Source organism: Leucoraja erinacea, chromosome 4 (assembly GCF_028641065.1).
Source record: "Leucoraja erinacea ecotype New England chromosome 4, Leri_hhj_1, whole genome shotgun sequence".
Classification (NCBI taxonomy): domain Eukaryota; kingdom Metazoa; phylum Chordata; class Chondrichthyes; order Rajiformes; family Rajidae; genus Leucoraja; species Leucoraja erinaceus.
The window spans coordinates 52,643,968-52,665,318 of NC_073380.1; the positions used below are offsets into that span (position 1 = coordinate 52,643,968).

General features: G+C 45.8%; 1 protein-coding gene across 1 annotated transcript in view; it reads left to right on the forward strand.

The window, feature by feature from the left end:
• LOC129696407 (laminin subunit alpha-3-like) overlaps positions 1-21,351 on the forward strand; it is a 197,421-nt gene that overhangs the window by 34,319 nt on the left and 141,751 nt on the right. The window contains exons 5-10 of the mRNA XM_055634270.1: positions 3,625-3,795; positions 4,372-4,469; positions 6,178-6,293; positions 16,319-16,437; positions 17,560-17,650; positions 21,044-21,175. Of these exons, the coding sequence (XP_055490245.1) occupies positions 3,625-3,795; positions 4,372-4,469; positions 6,178-6,293; positions 16,319-16,437; positions 17,560-17,650; positions 21,044-21,175 (727 nt within the window). The remainder of the gene's footprint in view (positions 1-3,624; positions 3,796-4,371; positions 4,470-6,177; positions 6,294-16,318; positions 16,438-17,559; positions 17,651-21,043; positions 21,176-21,351) is intronic.

The following is a 21,351-nucleotide window of genomic DNA, read 5'->3' on the forward strand; positions in this document are numbered from 1 at the left end:
TGTTTTTTACAACAGTGCATTCTTATTACCGAGAATAGTTTTTTCAATACAGTTGTAGATTTATTAAACTCCTTTAATTCAAGTCGTTAATTAGTTCAAGTAGTTAAGGGTGGAGCACAGTGGTTGAAGGGCGGCACTGTAGCGCCATGGTAGAGTTGCTGCCGTACGCAACGCCAGAGACCCAGGTTCAATCCTGACTGCGGGCACTGTCTCGAGGTGACGAGGAGACAATAGGGTGTCAGATAAGGAGAGAAGAGTCATAGTATTACAGTGTGGAAACAGGCCCTTCTGCCCAACTTGCCCACACCAAACCAACATGACCCATTCACTAATCCCAGCTGCCCGCATTTGGCCCATATCTCTCTAAACCTGCCCTATCCGTATACCTGTCTAAATATTTCTTAAACGTTGCAATAGTCCCTGCCTTAACTACCTCCTACAGCAGCTTGTTCCGTACACCACCATACTTTGTGTGAAAAGTCATCCCTCAGGTTCCTATTAAATCTTTCCCCCCTCACCATAAACCCATCTCCTCTGGCTCTTGTTTCCCCATTCTGGGCAAGAGACTGTGCATCAACCCGAACAACTCCTCGCATGATTTTATACATGTAAAATGTAAAGGCGGAGGGAGGGGGAGGGTGGAAGGGGATGGGGGGTGAATGGGTTGTGGTGGGGGGGGGGGGGGGGGGGGGGGATAGTGGGGGCGTGCGTACTGTGGTGGGTGGCAAAGGAGAGAATGAGGGGGGTGGTCGGTGTGTGTTACTTAAAGTTGTAGAATTCAACCTTCATACCGTTGGGTTGTTAGCTACCCAAGCGGAACATGAGGTGATATTGCAGAACTCTTGTTGTGGTCCTACCATTCTCAAAAAGATGGGGAGATGATCTGGATTCTTGAAAGAGGAGATGATGAATGTGAGGGGCCACATCAGGGCCTTTTCTCTACAAAACAGTGGGCTGAAGGGAGATCTGATTGTAAATTTACTCGAGGGGAATTACAATTCTCGAGAGGGCATTTCCAGCTGTAGAGATCTGCAACTGGGTCCTTTAAGAAATACAAAGTGAGAGCGTGTGGAACCTTGTACCTCATGGTTCAGGCTGTTGGCAGAGAGGGTTAGAAAGAGTAAGTGCCGCAAATTGTTTCCAGAGATGGAGGATTGCTCTTCAGAGAAACATGATTGGAAGGGGGCCATAAAAAAACTGTGGGAAGATTAAGTCAGAAGAGGTGCAGAAGAGATTCACCAGGATTCCTGAACGGGGCCAAGCCATTCAGAGTCTTTTGTTCCCTGGACTTGTGTGGGCTTTAGTTACAGGGGGAGACACTGGCACTTTTTTCTTTGGAGACTAGGAAGCTGAGTGGTGACCTTTTTGAGGTGTGCAAGATCAGAGGGGCGTGGATAAAGTGAATGCTCACAGTCTTTTTCCCAGAGAGAGAAATATAAAACTCGAGGGCAGAGGCTTAAGGTGAGAGGGGAGAGATTTATGAGGGACCTCAGGGTAAACCTTTTCACTCCGGGAAAGTCCGTATCTGAAATGAGCTGCCAGAGGGAGCTATAGAATCGGATACAATTTTGCCTTTTGAAAGGCATTTGGATGGATGGATAGGAAGAGTTTAGAGAGCTATGGGCCAAATTCAGGCAGATGGGACTAGCCCAGTGTGCCAACTTGGGCAGTGTGGACAAGGTGAGCTGAAGGGCCCATTATTGTGGTGTACAATTTAACAACTCAATTTGTTCTGCTCCAGAGCACATTCTTGAAGGCAGGCGCCTCGCAAAGGTTGCCCATGAAAAAGAGAGATCTGTCGGGAAAGGTCATGATTACGGGATTGATTGGGGAGGTCTGTCAAACGGCTGGCACAGGCCCGATGGGCCAAATGGCCTTCATTTTATCTTATACATTGGGTCATTGGCACCTCTGTCGGAGCATCCCCATCACTTCTCTTCACTCTCCTGTTTTCCCTGTACACCTTCCACTTGCTCTCCTCTGCCCATCAACACCTCTTTGATTCTTTGCGCTATTGATCTGCACAGTCGGGCCAATTTATCCGCCAATCGCTTGCCTTTGGGATGTGGGAGGAAACCGGATCACCCGGAGGCAACCTGTGCGGTCACAGTGAGAATCAGCAAACTCCACATATACAGCACCCGTGGTCAGGATCGAACTCTGGTTGCTGGAGCAGTGAAACATAGAAACATAGAAATTAGGTGCAGGAGTAGGCCATTCAGCCCTTCGAGCCTGCACCGCCATTCAACATGATCATGGCTGATCATCCAACTCAGTATCCCGTACCTGCCTTCTCTCCATACCCCCTGATCCCCTTAGCCACAAGGGCCACATCTAACTCCCTCTTAAATATAGCCAATGAACTGGCCTCAACTACCCTCTGTGGCAGAGAGTTCCAGAGATTCACCACTCTCTGTGTGAAAAAAGTTCTTCTCATCTCGGTTTTTTAAAGGATTTCCCCTTTATCCTTAAGCTGTGACCCCTTGTCCTGGACTTCCCTAACATCGGGAACAATCTTCCTGCATCTAGCCTGTCCAAACCCCTTAAGAATTTTGTAAGTTTCTATAAGATCCCCTCTCATCTAAATTCTAAATTCTAGAGAGTATAAACCAAGTCTATCCAGTCTTTCTTGTGAGGAAGCAGAACTTAAATAAAACAAAGTGATGGAGGAACTCAGTGGGCATCTGTGGTGGGAAATGGACCCCCAACTTTTTGGGTCAGGATCCTCCAATCTGAGACGATGCCTGTCCATTCCGTCCACACATGCTACCCCCCTTCGGCCCATCTTGTCCATGGCCGACCAAGTTGGCATACTGGGCTAGTCCCATTTGCCTGCATTGGCCCATAGTCCTTGAAACACTTCCTATCCAGATATCTGTCCCAATATCTTTTATAAGTCATAATTGTTCTTCCAGCACTCTGTTTTTTGCTCAGGTTTCCAGCATCTGTATTTCCGTGTGCAGCAGAATTAACTGCTGACGATAGACACAAAAAGCTCTAATTCCATTAATTCAGCGGGTCAGGCAGCATCTCTGGAGAGAAAGGATGGGTGACGTTTTGGGTCAGGCTGATGTTTCAGACTGAAGAAAGGTCCTGACCCGAAACGTCATCCATCCTTCTTCTCTAGAGATACTGCCCGACCAGTTGAGTTACTCAAGCACTTTGTGTCTATCTTTGGTTTAAACCAGCATCTGCAGTTCTTTGTTTCCTAGAAATAATTGCTAGGTCACCGAGCTCTCTGATTCTGCTGCGGGATATGAGGACATGACTTCAGAATTAAGGGACAGAAGTTTAGGGGTAATATGAAGGGGAACTTCTTTACTCAGAGAGTGGTGGCGGTGTGGAATGAGCTTCCAGTGGAAGTGGTGGAGGCAGGTTCATTGGTATCATTTAAAAATAAATTGGATAGGCATATGGATGAGAAGGGAATGGAGGGTTATGGTATGAGTGCAGGCAGGTGGGACTAAGGGAAAAAAATTGTTCGGCACGGACTTGTAGGGCCGAGATGGTCTGTTTCCGTGCTGTAATTGTTATATGGTTATATGATATTAAAAAAAACATTAAAATTGCCTTTTACTCATTCTGCCGTGAATGCCTCAACACGCATGATGATGTTTTCTGCAGATTGTCGTGTCCTTGGTTAATGGTCGGCCAGGGTCCACCACCTTCAACGACTCTCCCGTTTTAAGAGATTTCACAAAGGCCACGAACATCAGGCTGCGGTTCCTACGGACAAACACCTTACTGGGTCATCTCATCTCCAAGACTCAGAGGGATCCTACCGTCACTCGAAGGGTAGGTTCTGAGCTGACACGATACAAATGCATAAGATAAAGTAGACATAAAGCCCTGGAGTAACTCAACGGGACAGGTGGCTCTTGTGGAGAACATGGATAGATGACGTTTCAGGTCAGGACTCTTCTTCAGATTGAAAGTAGGAGGTTGTGGGGAGTGGGGTGGTGGGGCATGATGAAGAGCTGGAGGCCCGTTGGAGATGATGGGAACTTCTTCAAAGTAGTCATACCTTGAGGGGATAGAGGACGAAAACTTCTTCAAAGGAAGATAAGGTTGTGCTTTGTGTTGTATAACAGGCCATTCAGCCCAACTGTTCCATGCCGACTAAAATGCTCCATCCAGGCCGTACCCTTTGTTAAGCAGATGTTGTTGAGCAGAGGGATCCTGGAGTACATGTACATAGTTCCCTGAAAGTGGCGTCACAGGTAGATAGCGAGTGTTGTAGAGCAGAGGGATCTAGGAGTGCAGGTACACAGTTGTCTGAAATTGGCATCACAGGTAGATAGATAGGTTGGTGAAAACGTCTCTATGATTCCATTAGTGTCAGTCGGCCATCAATTCTCTCCATTCTCTCAGTATTACTACAGCATCAAGGACATCAGTATCGGTGGTCGGTGCGTTTGTAACGGGCACTCGGACATCTGCAATGCCCAGGATCCAGCAAGCCCCTTCCTGTAAGTATTTATCGTGTTCAGCGTGAACACAGTCAAAAAATGAGTTGGCATCACCGCGGTTCTATGATCAATGTACCTGAGTAACAGGAACAACGTACATCCCTCATGGATTAAACGTGACTTAGATTAATTTGGCTTAGTTTATTTTATTTATTGTCAAGTGTACAGTGATATGGTGAAAAACTTGCTCTACATGCTCTCCTGTCCAATCATGAGTACAATACATCTTCTTCTGGACCGGCACACCCAGAGTGTCGCCACGTTCTGGTACCATTTTGCAATCTCCACGTCTGATCTTGGCACAAGGGACAATGATCTGCAAATGCTGATTTACAAAAAAAAACCCATAAAGTGCTGGAGTAACTCAGCAGGTCAGCAGCAGTTCTGGAGAACATGGGTAGGAAGGAACTGCAGATGTTACACCGAAGGTAGACACAAAATGCTGAGGTAACTTAGCGGGTCAGGCAGCATCTCTGGAGAGAAAGGATGGGTGACTTTTCGGGTTGGGACGCTTCTTCAGACTGAGAGAGGGGAGGGAACTGGACGTCAGAAAAAGCCGGAATAAAGGCCAGAACAAAGCAGGGCTGGCAACAGATGACCAAGGAAAGGTGGAGTCCATAATGGCCCATTGTTGGCTGGGGAAGAGGTGATAATGAAGGGATACAAGGAGGTGAACAGTGGAACTAGTAGGATGACCAGGGAATGCAGGGTTTATTTGAAATTAGAGAAATCAACCTTCATACTGCTGGTTGTAAGCTGCCCAAGCAAAATATGAGGGGCTGTTCCTAAACAGTTCTACTAGATCCACTGTTCACATCCTTGCATGCAAGACAAAGCTTTTCAACGTACCTCAGAACATGTGACAATAATAATCTTAAACCTAAACTAAAATGTTGTTGGCTTTTTTAACTACGTGGTGGACCTGCATGCTAACTTCAAAATAGCAACAGTGAACAGTGCTGAACTAACCATGCGAACAGAATGGTCAGAAGGACTGGCGATGACACACCATGAGGTACATAGAGTCATACAGTCACACTATTTCTCAGTACATATGACAATAATAAACCTAAACCTAAGCCCGAAAACCTAACGATTGAAGTAGCTTCTGGAGAATGTAGAAACAAGGAACACACAGAGTCTCTTACCCAGATTAGGGGATTTGATAACCAGAAGGGCATAGGTTTAAGATGAAGTGGGAAAAATCTATAGGAATCTGAGGGGTAACTCTTTCACACAAAGGGTGGTGGGTGTATGAAACAAGTTGACAGAGAAGGTAGTTGAGGCAGGTACTATCACAACATTTCAGAAGCAATTGGACAGGTACATGGATAGGATGGATTTAGAGGAATATGGGCCAAACGCAGGCAAGTGGGACAAGTGTAAATGGGACATGTTGGTCGGTGTGGGCAACTTGGGCCGGAAGAGCCTGTTTCCACACTGTATGATTCTACGAGTCTATAAGGAACTGCAGATGCTGGTTTACAAAAAAAGACACAAAGCGTTGGAGTAAACCAGCAGGATAGGCAGCATCTCTGGAGAACATGGATAGGTGACCTTTCTTCCATCCGAAATTGCCGAGTTGCTCCAGCACTTAGTGTCTCTTTTTGAGGTACATTCTGGATTTTGTGCAGATGTTCATGTGTTGAAACACGGTGCGGTTGAGGCCAGTGGTGTGTTACTGACGTGTGGTGTGTATGATGTCCAGGTTGCAGTGTGCGTGTCAGCACAACACATGCGGGATATCCTGCAGCCGCTGCTGTCCCGGATTCAACCAGGAACCATGGCAACCAGCGACGACCTCGGTGGTAAATCGATGTGAACGTGAGTCGATCAATGCTCCTTTAATCTGAGTCGGACACATCACTGTTAGTGAGGAGGCACCAGAGGCCGCAGATGTTGGAATTTGTAGCAAACTAATGGAATCCAACTGGACGGAACACTCCGGGAGGGAGGGGCACATTTTTCCACCGTTTCGCCAGACGCTTGCGCTCAGTCCGCGGGATCTCCCGGTTACTAAACATTTTAACTCTTCTTCCCATCCCTACACCAACCTCTCTGTCCTGGGCCTTCTCCATTGCCATGTAGCCATATGTAAACTAGAGGAATATCACCTCTTATTCCTCTTGGGTCACTTACAACCTAAAGGTGTGAGCATTCAATTGTCCAATTTTAGGTAACTAGGTAACTGGCCTACAAACAACCAAACTTTGTTATTTGGTAGACAAAAAAAGTTGGAGAAACTCAGCGGGTGAGGCAGCATCTATGGAGCGAAGGAATATGTGACGTTTCGGGTCGAGATATGTTGGTGGTCTGAAGAAGGGTCTCGACACGAAACGTTGCCTATTCCTTTGCTCCATAGATGCTGCCTCACCCGCTGAGTTTCTCCAGCTTTTTTGTCTCCTTCGATTTTGCCAGCATCTGCAGTTCTCTCTTAAAAACTTTGTTATTTATTCATTTCTTCCTTCCCCCTCTGCTTCACCTAGACTTGCACCCATTTTGCCCGTCCTCCTTCCCTTCCACCTACATTCCTACCTCTGGCTTCACAAATCACACCTTTCCTATCCCAATCGCTCACCTGTATCCACCTCTCATTTGCAGGGCATTGTCCTGCCCCTCCTCTCTTCCAGCTTTCAGCATCCGTCTGAAGAAGGGTCCCATATAATGATGAGAGGCAGAGAGTGCTGCCGGGGGTAATGTTCAATCAGAGAGGCATTTGGACAGGCATGGAATGGAGGGATATAGACCATGTTCTGTAATTCCATATACCCACCAAGTCAAGTCAAGTCAAGTCACGTTTATTTGTCACATACACATACGAGATGTGTAGTGAAATGAAAAGTGGCAATGCTCGCGGACTTTTGTGCAAAAAGACAAACAAACAACCAAACAAACTACAAACAGAATGGAACACCAACCCCTGTGTGTAAAGATTGTCTGGGTTCCTGTCTCCCCTCTCACCTTGATTCCTACCTTCACCCTATCCAATTCCTTCATGATTTTGTGTGCCATTATAAAGGAGAAACCTTGCTTGATAAATCTTCTGGAATTTTTTGAGGATGTAACAAGTAAAATTGACAAGGGAGAGCCAGTGGATGTAGTGTATCTGGACTTTCAGAAAGCCTTTGATAAGGTCCTAAACAGAAGATCAGTGGGCAAAATTAGAGCACATAGTATTGGGGTTAGGGTATTGACATGGATAGAAAATTGGTTGGCAGACAGAAAACAAAGAGTAGGAATTAACGGGTCCTTTTCAGAATGGCAGTAGTGACTAGTGGGGTTCCGCAAGGCTCGGTGCTGGGAATACAGCTATTTACAATATATATTAATGATTTAGATGAAGGAATTAAAAGTAACATTAGCAAATTTGCAGATGATACAAAGCTGTGTGGCAGTGTGAACTGTGAAGAGGATGCAGGGTGACTTGGATAGGTTGGGTGAGTGAGCAAATGCATGGCAGATGCAATATAATGTGGATAAATGTGAGGTTATCTACTTTGGTGGCAAGAACTGGAAGGCAGATTATTGTCTGAATGGTGTCAGATTAGGAAAAGGGGAGGTGCAACGAGACTTGGGTGTCCTTGTACATCAGTCATCGGGTACAGTAGGCAGAGAAGAAAGCTAATGGCATGTTGGCCTTCATTGCGCGAGAATTTGAGTTTAGGAGCAAAGAGGTTCTTTTGCAGTTGTACAGGGCCCTGGTGAGACCGCACCTAGAGTATTGTGTGCAGTCTTAGTCTCCTAATTTGAGAAAGGACATTCTTCCTATTGAGGGAGTGCAGCGTAGGTTCACCAGGTTCATTCCTGGGATGGCAGGACTGTCATATGGTGAAAGACTGAAGTCTGAAGAATGTTCTCGACCCAAAACGTCACCTATTCCTTTGCTCCATAGATGCTGCCTCACCCGCTGAGTTTCTCCGGCATTTTTGTCTACCTTCGATTTTTTCCAGCATCTGCATCTTTCTTAAATATGACGAAAGAATGGGTGGACTGGGCTTGCATTCACTGGAATTTAGGATGAGAGGGGATCTTATAGAAACATGTAAAATTATTAAGTGATTGGACACGCTGGAGGCAGGAAACATGTTCTCGATGTTGGGGAGTCCAGAACAAGGGACCACAGTTTTAAGAATAAGGGGTAGGCCAATTAGAACTGAGATGATGAATAACATTTTCACCCAGAGTTGTGAATTTGTGGAATTCTCCACCTCAGAGTCAGTGGAGGCCGATTCACTGTATGCATTCAAAAGAGAGTTAGATAGAACTCTTAGAGCTAGCGGAATCAAGGGATATGGGGAGAAGGCAGGAATGGGGTACTGATTGTGGATGATCAGCCATGATCACATTGAATGGTGGTGCTGGCTCGACGTGCCGAATGGCCTACTCTGCACCTATTTTCTATGTATCTATGCAAAGGGTGTATCCCAATTATCTAATGTCCTACTTGGCAGAGATTTGGGATATGGCTGTTTTTCTCATATACCCACCAACCTTTGTGTAAATAAGTTACCTCAGGTTCCTATTTCCCTTCGTCTTAAAACGATATCCTCTGGTTCTCAATTCCCCAACTCTGGGCAAAAGATTCAATCTATTTCTCTCATGATTTTATACACATCCATAAGATCACCCCTCATTCTCCTGCGCTCCAAGGAATAATATTGTAGGCTGTTCAACCTCTCCCTATAGCTCAAACCCTCGAGTCCTTGCAACGTTTTCGTAAATTTTCTCTTCATCCTTTCCAACTTGACAACATGTTTCCTATAACATGTTGCCCAGAACTGAACACAATATTCTAAACTGATGCGTAACGACAGTGCATTTTATAGACAGGCCACTGAGAGGCACACTTGGCTTCTGGGACGGGTTGTACAATCTATAGCTGTCATTGTATACCTTGTGTGGGGGAAGACAGCCATTGATATAATCTAGGCGATCGTTGAAAGTTAGCAACTGATTTTGATCAATGAGAAAATATTTTATCTTCAATCCTCTGCCTGCCCATGATCTAGATCCCTCCACTCCCTGCATACCCATGTGCCTATCTAAAAGCCTTTGAAACACCATTATTGTATCTGCCTCCACCAGCCTCTGTATAAAATACTTGCCCCACACTTCTTTAAACTTTGCCCCTCTCACCTTAAAGCTTTGCCCTCTACTCTTTAACACTTCCACCCTAGGGATAAAGGTTCTGACTGTCTACCATATCTATGGCCCTCATAATTTTATATACTTCTATCAGGTCTCCCCTCAACCTCTGGCATTCCAGCGAAAAGAATCCAAGTCTGTCCAACCTCTCCCTGCAGCTAATACCCCGTAATCCAGGGTATCCAGGCAGCAATCTGGGTAAGGTCTTAATGAACTGATTGCCAATCAGGTTGAGTTGTAAAGTGTATTCTTGTGTCCATGGCTTCCCCAAAATCCATGCACAAACCCCCATCACGCACCCTGCCCCAACACACCAGCCCATTCCTCTGTCCCGTCACCTCACTCTGCCCCAGTTTGTACCTTCTCCCCATGGCCGCGTAGGTTTTCTCTGGGTGCTCCAGTTTCCTTCCATGCTCCAAAGACATACAGATTTGTAGGGTAATTGGCTTTGGTAAAAAATTGTAAATTGTTCCTAGTAGTGTAATGGGGATCGCCAGTCAGCGTGGACTCAGTGGGCTGAAGGGCCTGTTTCCACACTGTATCTCTAAACTAAGCGAAACCACTTCACTCTGCCCTCTTAGTCAGGATCGAAACTGGGTCAATGTAAGTGAGTTAGTGGCTCAATGTACCATCTTAGTTGGCATAGAGTCTTAGTTGGCATAGAGAATGTGGGCCGAAGGGCCTGATATAAATGCATTATAGAAAATATCGCAGTATAGATGCATTATAGATGTATCGCAGTTTTCGGAATCGCTCTGCCCAAGACCACAAGAAATTGCAGAGTTGTGGATGTTACCCAGTCCATCACACAGACCAGGCTCCCCACCATCGACTCTTTCTACACTTCTCGTTGCCTCTGAAAAGCAGCCAACATAATCAAGGACCACTCGCACTCCCAGTCTTTCCCTCTTCTCTCTCCTATCATGCAGAAGATACAAAAGCACGTTCCACCACATTCAGAAACAGCTGCTTGCCCGCTGTTATTAAGTTTGTAGATTGATTGGCTTTGGTTAAAAAAATTGTGAATTGTAGGATAGTGCTTGTGTACAGGGTCAGACTGGCCAAAGAGCCTGCTGTATCTCAAAAAGTTTAAAAGTAAAAAAAAAGTTCCTAATAAATCTCCCCCCCCGAGCTCTATGACTCCGTGACTGGGGACCAACACCCCAAAGTATTGGCATCAGTGACATTTGGAAGAGAAGCGGTGCACTGGGTCAGGGAGGGGAGGGTTGGTAGTGAGACGGGACATCCATGGCCTGCAATTACATCCCAGCGGTATGAATATTGATTTCTCTAACTTCAAGTAACTCTTCCATTCCCCTATCTCTCTCTCTCTCTCTCTGTCCTTCCCCCACCCTAGTTGTTGTACTATTACACTGGTGAGTTTTATTGTCTGTATAACCCGTTTACACCTAGACAACGGCCAACAATGCACCTCTACCTCGTACCTTTTTTTGCATATCTTTTATTCATTTGTTCCATATCTCTCTATATCGCCATCTATATCCCTAACGAGTCTGAAGAAGTGTCTCGAACCAAAACGTCACTCATTCCTTCTCCACAGAGATGCTGCCTGTCCCGCTGAGTTACTCCAACTTTTTGTGTCTATCTTCTATATCTCTCTTTCCCCCTAACTCTCTGTCTGAAGAAGGGTCTCGACCCAAAACGCCCCCTACTCCTATTCTCCAGAGATGCTGCCTGGCGCATTGAGTTACTCCGGCACTTTGTGTCTGTCTGCAGTTACACTGCTGGGTTCTCCCCTGCAGCTGCATCAGGGAGCAGGTCACATCTGGCAGTTCGGCAGCTCAATCCTGTTTGCGCCTGGCCGCAATTAATAATTCAATCGACTGAGACAGACGCTGTGCCTTTAGTGCTGTGCTCTCTGTGTGGGGCCCCTTCTGCTGTGTCACTGTGGTGATGCACTAACATTAGGAGCATAGTGCTCTCCCAAGTCTGAGGAAGGGTCTCAACCCGAAACGTCACATATTCCTTTTCTCCTCAGATGCTGCCTGACCCCCTGAGTTACTTCTGAATTTTGTGTCTGCCTTCAGTTGAAACCAGCATCTGCAGTTCCCCCCTACAAAGCCAAGTCGCCCTGCTCCTTTTCCCCACCATAAGTTAACGGATCAGAATTAGGCCATTTGGCCCATCGAACCTGCCCCGCCATCCAATCATGGCTGATCTAAATTTCTCTCTCAACCCCATTCTCCTGCCTTTTCCCCATAATCTTTGACACCCGTACTAATTATATGCCTATCCCCAAACCCCCGTTTCCCCTTCATTCTATCTCTCTCCACCCCCTCCAGTCTCCTTCAACCCATATCCCTACCTCCACATCTCCGTTTCACTCCACTCCTTATCTGATACCATTTTGTCTCCTTTTCACTTCCAACCTTTGTCACTTATTCCACCCATCCAATCTCACCCCTCCACTCGTATCCACCAGATCACTCGCCAGACTTTGTCCCTCCCCCACCGCTCTTATTCAGCTTTCTCACCCCTACTCCATCAGTCTGAAGAAGGGATACGACCCAAAACGTCCCCTGTCCAATCCCTGCACAAATGCTGCCTGACCCACTGAAGTCCTCCAGCACTTTGTGTTTTACTCAAGATTCAAGTAAAGGAGTGTGCATTCATCCCATCACCAGGGTGAATGAATAGGGAGAGGTTGGGCAGGCTAGGACTTTATTCCTTGGAGCACAGAAGGCTGAGGGGTGATCTTATAGAGGTGTATAAAAGAATTAGTAGATTAGATATGGTGAATGCACAGTTTTTTATACCCAGAGTAGGGGAATTACAAATCAAAGGACATACGTTTAAATTGAAAGTGAAACATGTAGTAGAAACCCAAGGGCAAGATTTCCACCCGGAGGTTGGGGGTATATGGAACCAGCTGTCAGAGGAAGTAGTTGAGGCAGGTACTATAACAGCATTTAAAAGCCACTTGGACAAGTACATGGATAGGTAAGGGATATGGTCCAAACATTGGCAAATCAGAGTAGCTTAGATAGGGATCTTGGTCATCATGGACAAGTTGGGCTGTATGACCATCAATTCCTCTCATGATTTAATACACCTCTATAAGTTCACCTGTCAGCCTCCTGTGCTCCGAGGAATAATGTCACAGCCCAATGCTGCTTGAGCTGCTAAATATGCCCAGCAACAGCTGGGTGTCAGGGCAGGACTATCATAACGTTTAACAAACATTTAGACTGGTACTTGGATAGGACAGGTTTAGAGGGATACAAGCCAAATTCAGGCAGGTGGGTCTAGTGTAGATGGGACATGTTGGCAGCTGTGGGAAAGTTGGGCTGAAGGGCCTGTTTCCACGTTGTAAGTATGATTCTGTGACAGTGACAGCTGGGTTAATTAAATAAACCTGGAAATTTAAAAAGTATTAACATCAATTAGGGGCAGGTCCTGGGAGGAAAGAAAACAGACGTCAGCCTGCCAATTGCACGCATGCTAAGCTCCAATTTATTTTTCTGTTACCACATTATTGGAGAAATGGATGTTGAAATTAAGCCGAGTCAAGTTGAGTTTATAGTTTGCATGCTATCCAGTCTCACGTCGGTCACTCCCACTTCTCCCTTCTCCCATCAGACAAGAGGTAAAACGCACCCCCCCAGATTCAGGGGCGGTTTCTTCCCAGCTATTATCATGCAACTGAACTATCTCAAGCAACAGTATCCCTCTTCTCATCAGATCTGCCCCTTCCATCGACTCCTTTAAGTCTAGACTGAAAACCTATTTTTACTCACAAGCATTTCTTGAGGTCCTCTGAGGGAGCACTGTAAACACTTTATGTATGTATTGTTAGATCTGTGTACCATTCTATGTAGCACGTTAGTATCTGTACTGATGTAAAGCACTTTGGTCAACAAGAGTTGTTTTTAAATGTGCTATAGAAATAAAATCGATTTGACTTGACTTGATCTTACCAACAACTCGAGAGTCATTATGACCTCCCTCTTAGAGACCTTTGAACTATCTTGTATCTGACTTTATCTTGCACAAAATGATATACCCTTTATCCTGTATCTGCACATTGTGGACGGCTTGATTTGTAATCACGTAGGCTTTTCATTGACTGGATAGCACCCAACAAAAAAGCTTTTCAATGAACCTCGGTACACATGACAATAATAAACTAAACTAAACTAATAATCATGCCATACATGAGTACAATCAAGCCATGCACAAGTTCAATAAGTAGTGCAAAGAGAATATGGAAAATACCAGAGTACAGAATATAGTGTGGACACATGGAACTGCACTGTGCTGGAGTAGACAATAGACAGTGGGTGCAGGAATAGGCCATTCGGCCCTTTGAGCCGGCACCGCCATTCAATGTGATCATGGCTGATCATCCCCAATCAGTACCCCGATCCTGCCTTCTCCCTTTATCCCCTATCTTTAAGAGCCCTATCTAGCTCTCTCTTGAAAGTATCCAGTGAACCGGCCTCCGCCGCCCTCAATAACAATACCACAGACTCACAATTCTCTGTGAGAAAAAGTGTTTCCTCGTCTCCATTCTAAATGGCTTACCTCTTATTCTTAAACTGTGGCCCCTGGTTCTGGACTTCCCCCAACATCGGGAACATGTTTCCTGCCTCTAGCGTGTCCAAGCCCTTAATAATCTTATATGTTTCACTAAGATACCCTCTCATCCTTCTAAACTCCAGAGTGTACAAGCCCAACTGCTCCATTCTCTCAGCATATGACAGTCCTGCCATCCCGGAAATTAACCTTGTAAACCTACGCTGCACTCCCTCAATAGCACGAATGTCCGTCCTCAAATTAGGGGACCAATACTGCACACAATACTCCAGGTGTGGTCTCACTAGGGCTCTGTACAACTGCAGAAGGACCTCTTTGCTCCTATACTCAACTCCTCTTGTTATAAAGGCTAACATGCCATTCACTTTCTTCACTGCCTGGTGTACCTGCATGCTTACTTTCATTGACTGATGAAACTCAGTGCGCCAGGCAACAACTCTCGAAAACATGCATAGGTGATGTTTCTGGTCGGGACCTTTCTTCAGACCCGACCCAAAACATTCTGGGCAGCACAGTGGTACAGCAGTAGAATTGCTGCCTTACACCTCCAGTGACGCGGGTTTGATCCTGAATATTGGTGCTGTCTGTACTTAGTTTGTACGTTCTCCCTGTGACCATGTGAGTTTTCTCTGGGTACTCTGGTTTCCTCCCACACTCCAAAGATGTACAGCACGGAAACAGGCCATCTCGGCCCTTCATGTCCGTGCCGAACACTTATTTTCCCCTAGTCCCATCTACCTGCACTCAGACCATAACCCTCCATTCCTTTCCCATCCATATACCTATCCAATATATTTTTAAATGATAAAATCAAACCTGCCTCCACCACTTCTACTGGAAGCTCATTCCACACAGCTACCACTCTCTGAGTAAAGAAGTTCCCCCTCGTATTACCCCTAAACTTCTGTCCCTCAATTCTCAAGTCATGTCCTCTTGTTTGAATCTTCCCTACTCTCAATGGGGAAAAGCTTATCCACTTCAACTCTGTCTATCCCTCTCATCATTTTAAAGACCTCTATCAAGTCCCCCCTTAACCTTCTGCGCTCCAAAGAATAAAGACCTAACTTGTTCAACCTTTCTCTGTAACTTAGTTGCTGAAACCCAGGCAACATTCTAGTAAATCTCCTCTGTACTCTCTCTATTTTGTTGAAATCCTTCCTATAATTAGCCAACCAAAATTGTACACCATACTCCAGAATTGGCCTCACCAATGCCTTGTATAATTTTAACATTACATCCCAATTTCTATACTCAATGCTCTGATTTATAAAGGCCAGCACACCAAAAGCTTCCTTTACCACCCTATCGACATGAGATTCCACTTTCAGGGAACTATGCACAGTTATTCCTAGATCCCTCTGTTCAACTGCATTCCTCAATTCGTTACCATTTACCATGTATGTCCTATTTTGATTTGTCCTGTCAAGATGTAGCACCTCACACTTATCAGCATTAAACTCCATCTGCCATCTTTCAGCCCACTCTTCCAAATGGCCTAAATCTCTCTGTAGACTTTGGAAATCTACTTCATTATCCACAACACCACCTATTAGTATAATCTGCATATTTACTAATCCAATTTACCACACCATCATCCAGATCATTGATGTACATGACAAACAACAGTGGACCCAACACAGATCCCTGTGGCACCCCACTAGCCACTGGCCTCCAACCTGACAAACAGCCATCCACCATTACTCTCTGGCATCTCTGGCAGCGTACAGGTTTGTAGGTTAATTGGCTTCTGTAAAATTACATTTTATCCCCAGGATAGTGCGAGTGTACGGGTGATCACTGGTCGGTGGGACGAAGGCACTGTTTCCACGCTGTATCTCTAAACTAAACTAAACTAAACTCGCTATCCATGTTGACTGGAAATGGTGCCTGACCTGCCGAGTTACTCCAGAATTGTGTCTTTTTTTGACGAATATAATGTTACATTTCTAGAGATAATGCAGATATAAAAAAGTGCAGCCGGAAAATCAAAGGCACGTGGGCTCAGACACACATTGAACATAAATTGTATAGGACAATGAAAAGAAACAGACGGGAACAAGATATTAGCGCAAAACACAACTGGTCGTGTAAGATGTGGTCCGTAGGTGTGGTCCGTTGCTGAAATAATGTGGTGTATCCTTCCACAGCTTGTAACTGCCACGGACACTCCATGGATTGTTACTACGATGCCGCAATCAGCCAGAGGAGAGGGAGTATGAACATCCATGGGCAGTATAAAGGAGGTGGTGTTTGTCTGAACTGCCAGGTACGTTCAACCATTCACCTCAGAACTTAAGGGGTTGGACAGGCTAGATGCAGGAAGATTGTTCCCGATGTTAGGGAAGTCCAGGACAAGGGGTCACAGCTTAAGGATAAGGGGGAAATCCTTTAAAACCGAGATGAGAAGAACTTTTTTCACACAGAGAGTGGTGAATCTCTGGAACTCTCTGCCACAGAGGGTAGTTGAGGCCAGTTCATTGGCTATATTTAAGAGGGAGTTAGATGTGGCCCTTGTGGCTAAGGGGATCAGAGGGTATGGAGAGAAGGCAGGTACGGGATACTGAGTTGGATGATCAGCCATGATCATATTGAATGGCGGTGCAGGCTCGAAGGGCCGAATGACCTACTCCTGCACCTAATTTCTATGTTTCTATGTTTATGCCTCCATTAGCCGAAGAGAGACGTCTGGGGGAACTGTGACTGTAGAAGATATATATATATAGGGTATGAAGAAGGGTCCCGACAGGTAATATTGCCTGTGAGGCTGAAGAAGGGTACCAACCCCAAATGTCATCAGTCCATTCCCTCAGCCTGTCCTGCTGAATTCCTCCAGCACTTTGATTTTAACTTTGGGTTCTAGTATCTGCAGTTATTTTTTGTCTGCTGAAGGAACTCATCTAGTCGGGCAGTATAAAGAGGTAAGGGCAGGACAACAGTGGATAGAGGTAAAATAGGTAAAACATGCATATGGGCCAGATGGGCACACACACGGATACACACACTCAGGCACACAGAGACACACACACATACAGAGACACACACACACAGACACACACACATACAGAGACACACACAGACAGACAGACAAAATATGAGGTTAGGTTACACAAAAAAGCTGGAGAAACTCAGCGGGTGCAGCAGCATCTATGGAGCGAAGGAAATAGGCAACGTTTCGGGCCGAAACCCTTCTTCAGACGAGAAATATGAGGTTAATTTGCCTCTGTAAATTGCCCCTAATGTGTAGAGAATGGATGAGAAAGTAGGATAACATAGAACTAGTTTGAACGGGTGACTGATGGTTGGCATGGTGGGCCAAAGGACCTGTGTCTGTATGGTACCTAAACTAAACTAAGTTGTTTATTTGTCTTGTTTCCAACTTTCTGTGCAGCACAACACGGCGGGGACCAACTGTGAGCGGTGCGCTCCGTTCCACTACCGACGGCCTGGGGTTCCCAACAACGCACCTGATGGCTGTGTCGGTGAGCAGCTTCTCACCGTCTCACTGCCCTGCTGCACGGCCAAAGGCTGTTCCAGTGGGGCATCGCGCTCTGCATGGGCATCTCGGGCCAATGGATGGGACATCTTCCTGAGTTCAGGACCTGTTCCTGCTCTGTAATGTTCTATATTGTATATGGGGCGAAGGGCCTGTTCCTGTACTGTGCTGTTCTATTTTGGTTGGCCTGGCTGAGTTGGGTCAAAGGATGGGACATTTTGGTCAGCATGGATTCATAGAAACATAGAAATTAGGTGCAGGAGTAGGCCATTCGGCCCTTCGAGCCTGCACCGCCATTTAATATGATCATGGCTGATCATCCAACTCAGTATCCCGTACCTGCCTTTTCTCCATACCCTCTGATCCCCTTGGCCACAAGGGCCACATCTAACTCCCTCTTAAATATAGCCAATGAACTGGCCTCAACTACCCTCTGTGGCAGAGAGTTCCAGAGATTCACCACTCTCTGTGTGAAAAAAGTTCTCCTCCTCTCGGTTTTAAAGGATTTCCCCCTTATCCTTAAGCTGTGACCCCTTGTCCTGGACTTCCCCAACATCCTGGACTTCCCCAACATCGGAAACAATCTTCCTGCATCTAGCCTGTCCAACCCCTTAAGAATTTTGTAAGTTTCTATAAGATCCCCTCTCAATCTCCTAAACTCTAGAGAGTATAAACCAAGTCTATCCAGTCTTTCTTCATAAGACAGTCCTGACATCCCAGGAATCAGTCTGGTGAACCTTCTCTGCACTCCCTCTATGGCAATAATGTCCTTCCTCAGATTTGGAGACCCAAAACTGTACGCAATACTCCAGGTGTGGTCTCACCAAGACCCTATACAACTGCAGTAGAACCTCCCTGCTCCTATACTCAAATCCTCTTGCTATGAAAGCCAACATGCCATTCGCTTTCTTTACTGCCTGCTGCACCTGCATGCCTACCTTCAATGACTGGTGTACCATGACACCCAGGTCTCGCTGCATCTCCCCCTTTCCCAATCGGCCATCGTTTAGATAATAATATGCTTTCCCGTTTTTGCCACCAAAATGGATAACCTCACATTTATCCACATTAAACTGCATCTGCCAAACATTTGCCCACTCACCCAGCCTTTCCAAGTCACCTTGCAGTCTCCTAGCATCCTCCTCACACCTAACACTGCCCCCCAGCTTAGTGTCATCCGCAAACTTGGAGATATTGCCTTCAATTCGTTGGGCTGAAGGGCCTGTTATTTTGTTGCATGACTTCGGCCCAATTTTTCATTGATAACCAAGATGCCTCCATCTATGCTAGTCCCATTTGCCTGCATCTGGCCCATATTCATCAAAACCTTTCCTATCCATGTACCTGTCCAAATGTCTATTAAATGTTGTTATAATCCCTGCCTCAACCATCCCCTCCGGCAGCTCTTTCCATATATTCACCACCCTCTGTGTGAAAAAGTTGCTCCTCAGGTTCCTATTAAATCTTTCCTCTCTCATCTTTTTTTTTTTTTTTGAATTTTATTTTTATTAGCGGTACAGTAAATCACATTAATACATCGCATCTATCTTATTACATTATATTGTACCACTTCATTTTTTGAGCTTTAAAATAAATAGAAATAAAAGAAGTAAGGAAAGTAAGCAAGAATCGTGAAGGTCTCTCTCATCTTAAACCTATGCCGTATGGTTCTTGATTCCCCTCCCCTGAGGAAAAGACACCATGCATTACAGCTGGATATCGGAACAAGCTCACTCCCAACCATGCTGGAGGCATGAAACTCAGTCTTGAGACTTGTGCTCCCGATCGTTAGTTGAATGAGTTCCACTTTTTGTGATTTACAGTCATTACAACAGCTCCGTTTAATTGCACATTTATCCACTGCTTCCAACTATTATTGTGAAAACAGGCAGCACATCAATTAAACTCAGGAGAGCCAGTGGTGCGAAGGGCTTCCTCTGGAAGTCTGATTAGGCATACTATAGACATAGAGTTTTACAGCACAGAAACAGGCCCTTTGCGACCCATCTCATTGTGATCAATTGTCAGCAGTTTTGGGCCCCATATCTGAGGAATGATGTGCTGGCGTTGGAGAGGGTCCAGCGGAGGTTTACAAAAATGATCCCCGGAATGAGTGGGTTAACATATGATGAGCCTGTGATGGCACTAAGCCTGTACTCACTGGAGTTTAGAAGGATGAGGGGTCCTCATTGAAACCTACCGAATAGTGAAAGGCCTGGATAGAGTGAATGTTGAGAGGAAGTTTCCACCAACGGGAGAGTCTTGGACCAGACAGAATAAAAGGGCGTTCCTTCAGAAAGATGAGGAGGAATTTCTTTAGTCAGAGGGTGGTGAATCTGTGGAATTTATTGCCACAGACGGCTGTGGAGGCCATCAATGAATATTTTTAAGACAGAGTTTGACAGTTACTTGGTTAGTAAGGGTGTTAGGGGTTATGGGAAGAAGGCAGGAGAATGGGGTTGAGAGGGAAAGATAGATATGCCATTGAATGGCGGAGTAAACTTGATAGGACAAACAGACTATTTCTGCTCCTAGAACATGATCTCATCAATGCCAACCAAGTTGCTTAACCTAGCTAGTCCCTCTAAACCTGTCCTATCCATGTACCTGTCCAAACATTTTTAAGCATTGTGAGAGTACTTGCGCAACAACCTCCTCTGGAAGCTCATTCCATATACCTACCAACCTTTGTGTAAAAGTGTTTCCACTCAGGTTCCTATTAAATTTCCCCCGCCCCCCTCACCTTAAACATGTGTCCTCTGGTTCTTGATATCTCTCCATACCTTTATTATCCAAGTGTCTTTTAATTGTCACTTCTCTCACCTGTATCCACCTATCACTCACTCACTCACTATAGGTCCCACTCCCACCTATCTTCCAGCTTTCTCCTCCCTACTAAAGTCAGTCCGAAGTAGGGTCCCAACCAGAATGACTTATCCATGTTCTCCGTAGATGCTGCCTGACCCAGTGAGTTACTCCAGCACTGAGTGTCTTTTCTTGTATATGGGCATCTGCTGTTCCTTGCGTTTATATCTGTCTTTTAATTGTACCTGCATCTGCCACTTCCTCTGGCAGCTCCTTCCGTACACCCACCAACCTCTGTGTGAAAAATCTCCAGAGCCGGTAACATCCTCGTAAATTTCTTTTAACACCCTTTCCGATTTAATGTCATCCTTCCTTCGACAATGTGACCAGAACTGTATACAGTGCTGTAATGTGGTCTCACTAACGCCTTGTACTTCCTCCCGATGGTAGCAGCGAGATGAGAGCGTGGCCAGGGCGGTATGGGTCTTTGATGATGCTTCGTTGCCTTTCTAAAGCAGCACCTCCTGTCGATGCCTTCGATGATCTCCTGACAATGGTATCATCTTCTGTTCAGCCTGCAGGTGCCCTCGGGAGTTTGCGGGGAGCTGTGAGGAGGCGACGGGAGCCTGCCGATGCCGACCCGGCTTCAGTGGCGTAGACTGTGGTCGATGCGCGCCGGGATACTACAACTTTCCCCGGTGCAGCCGTATGTACAACCGCTTCCTCCCTCCTGGGCTACAGGCTCATCTTTCAGTCAAGTTGCAAAGGGTACAGAGAAGATTTACCAGGATGTTGCCAGGACTCGAGGGTCTGAGCTCTCGGGAGAGGTTGGGCAGACTGGGAGTTTATTCCTTGGACCGCAGGAGGATGAGGGGTGATCTT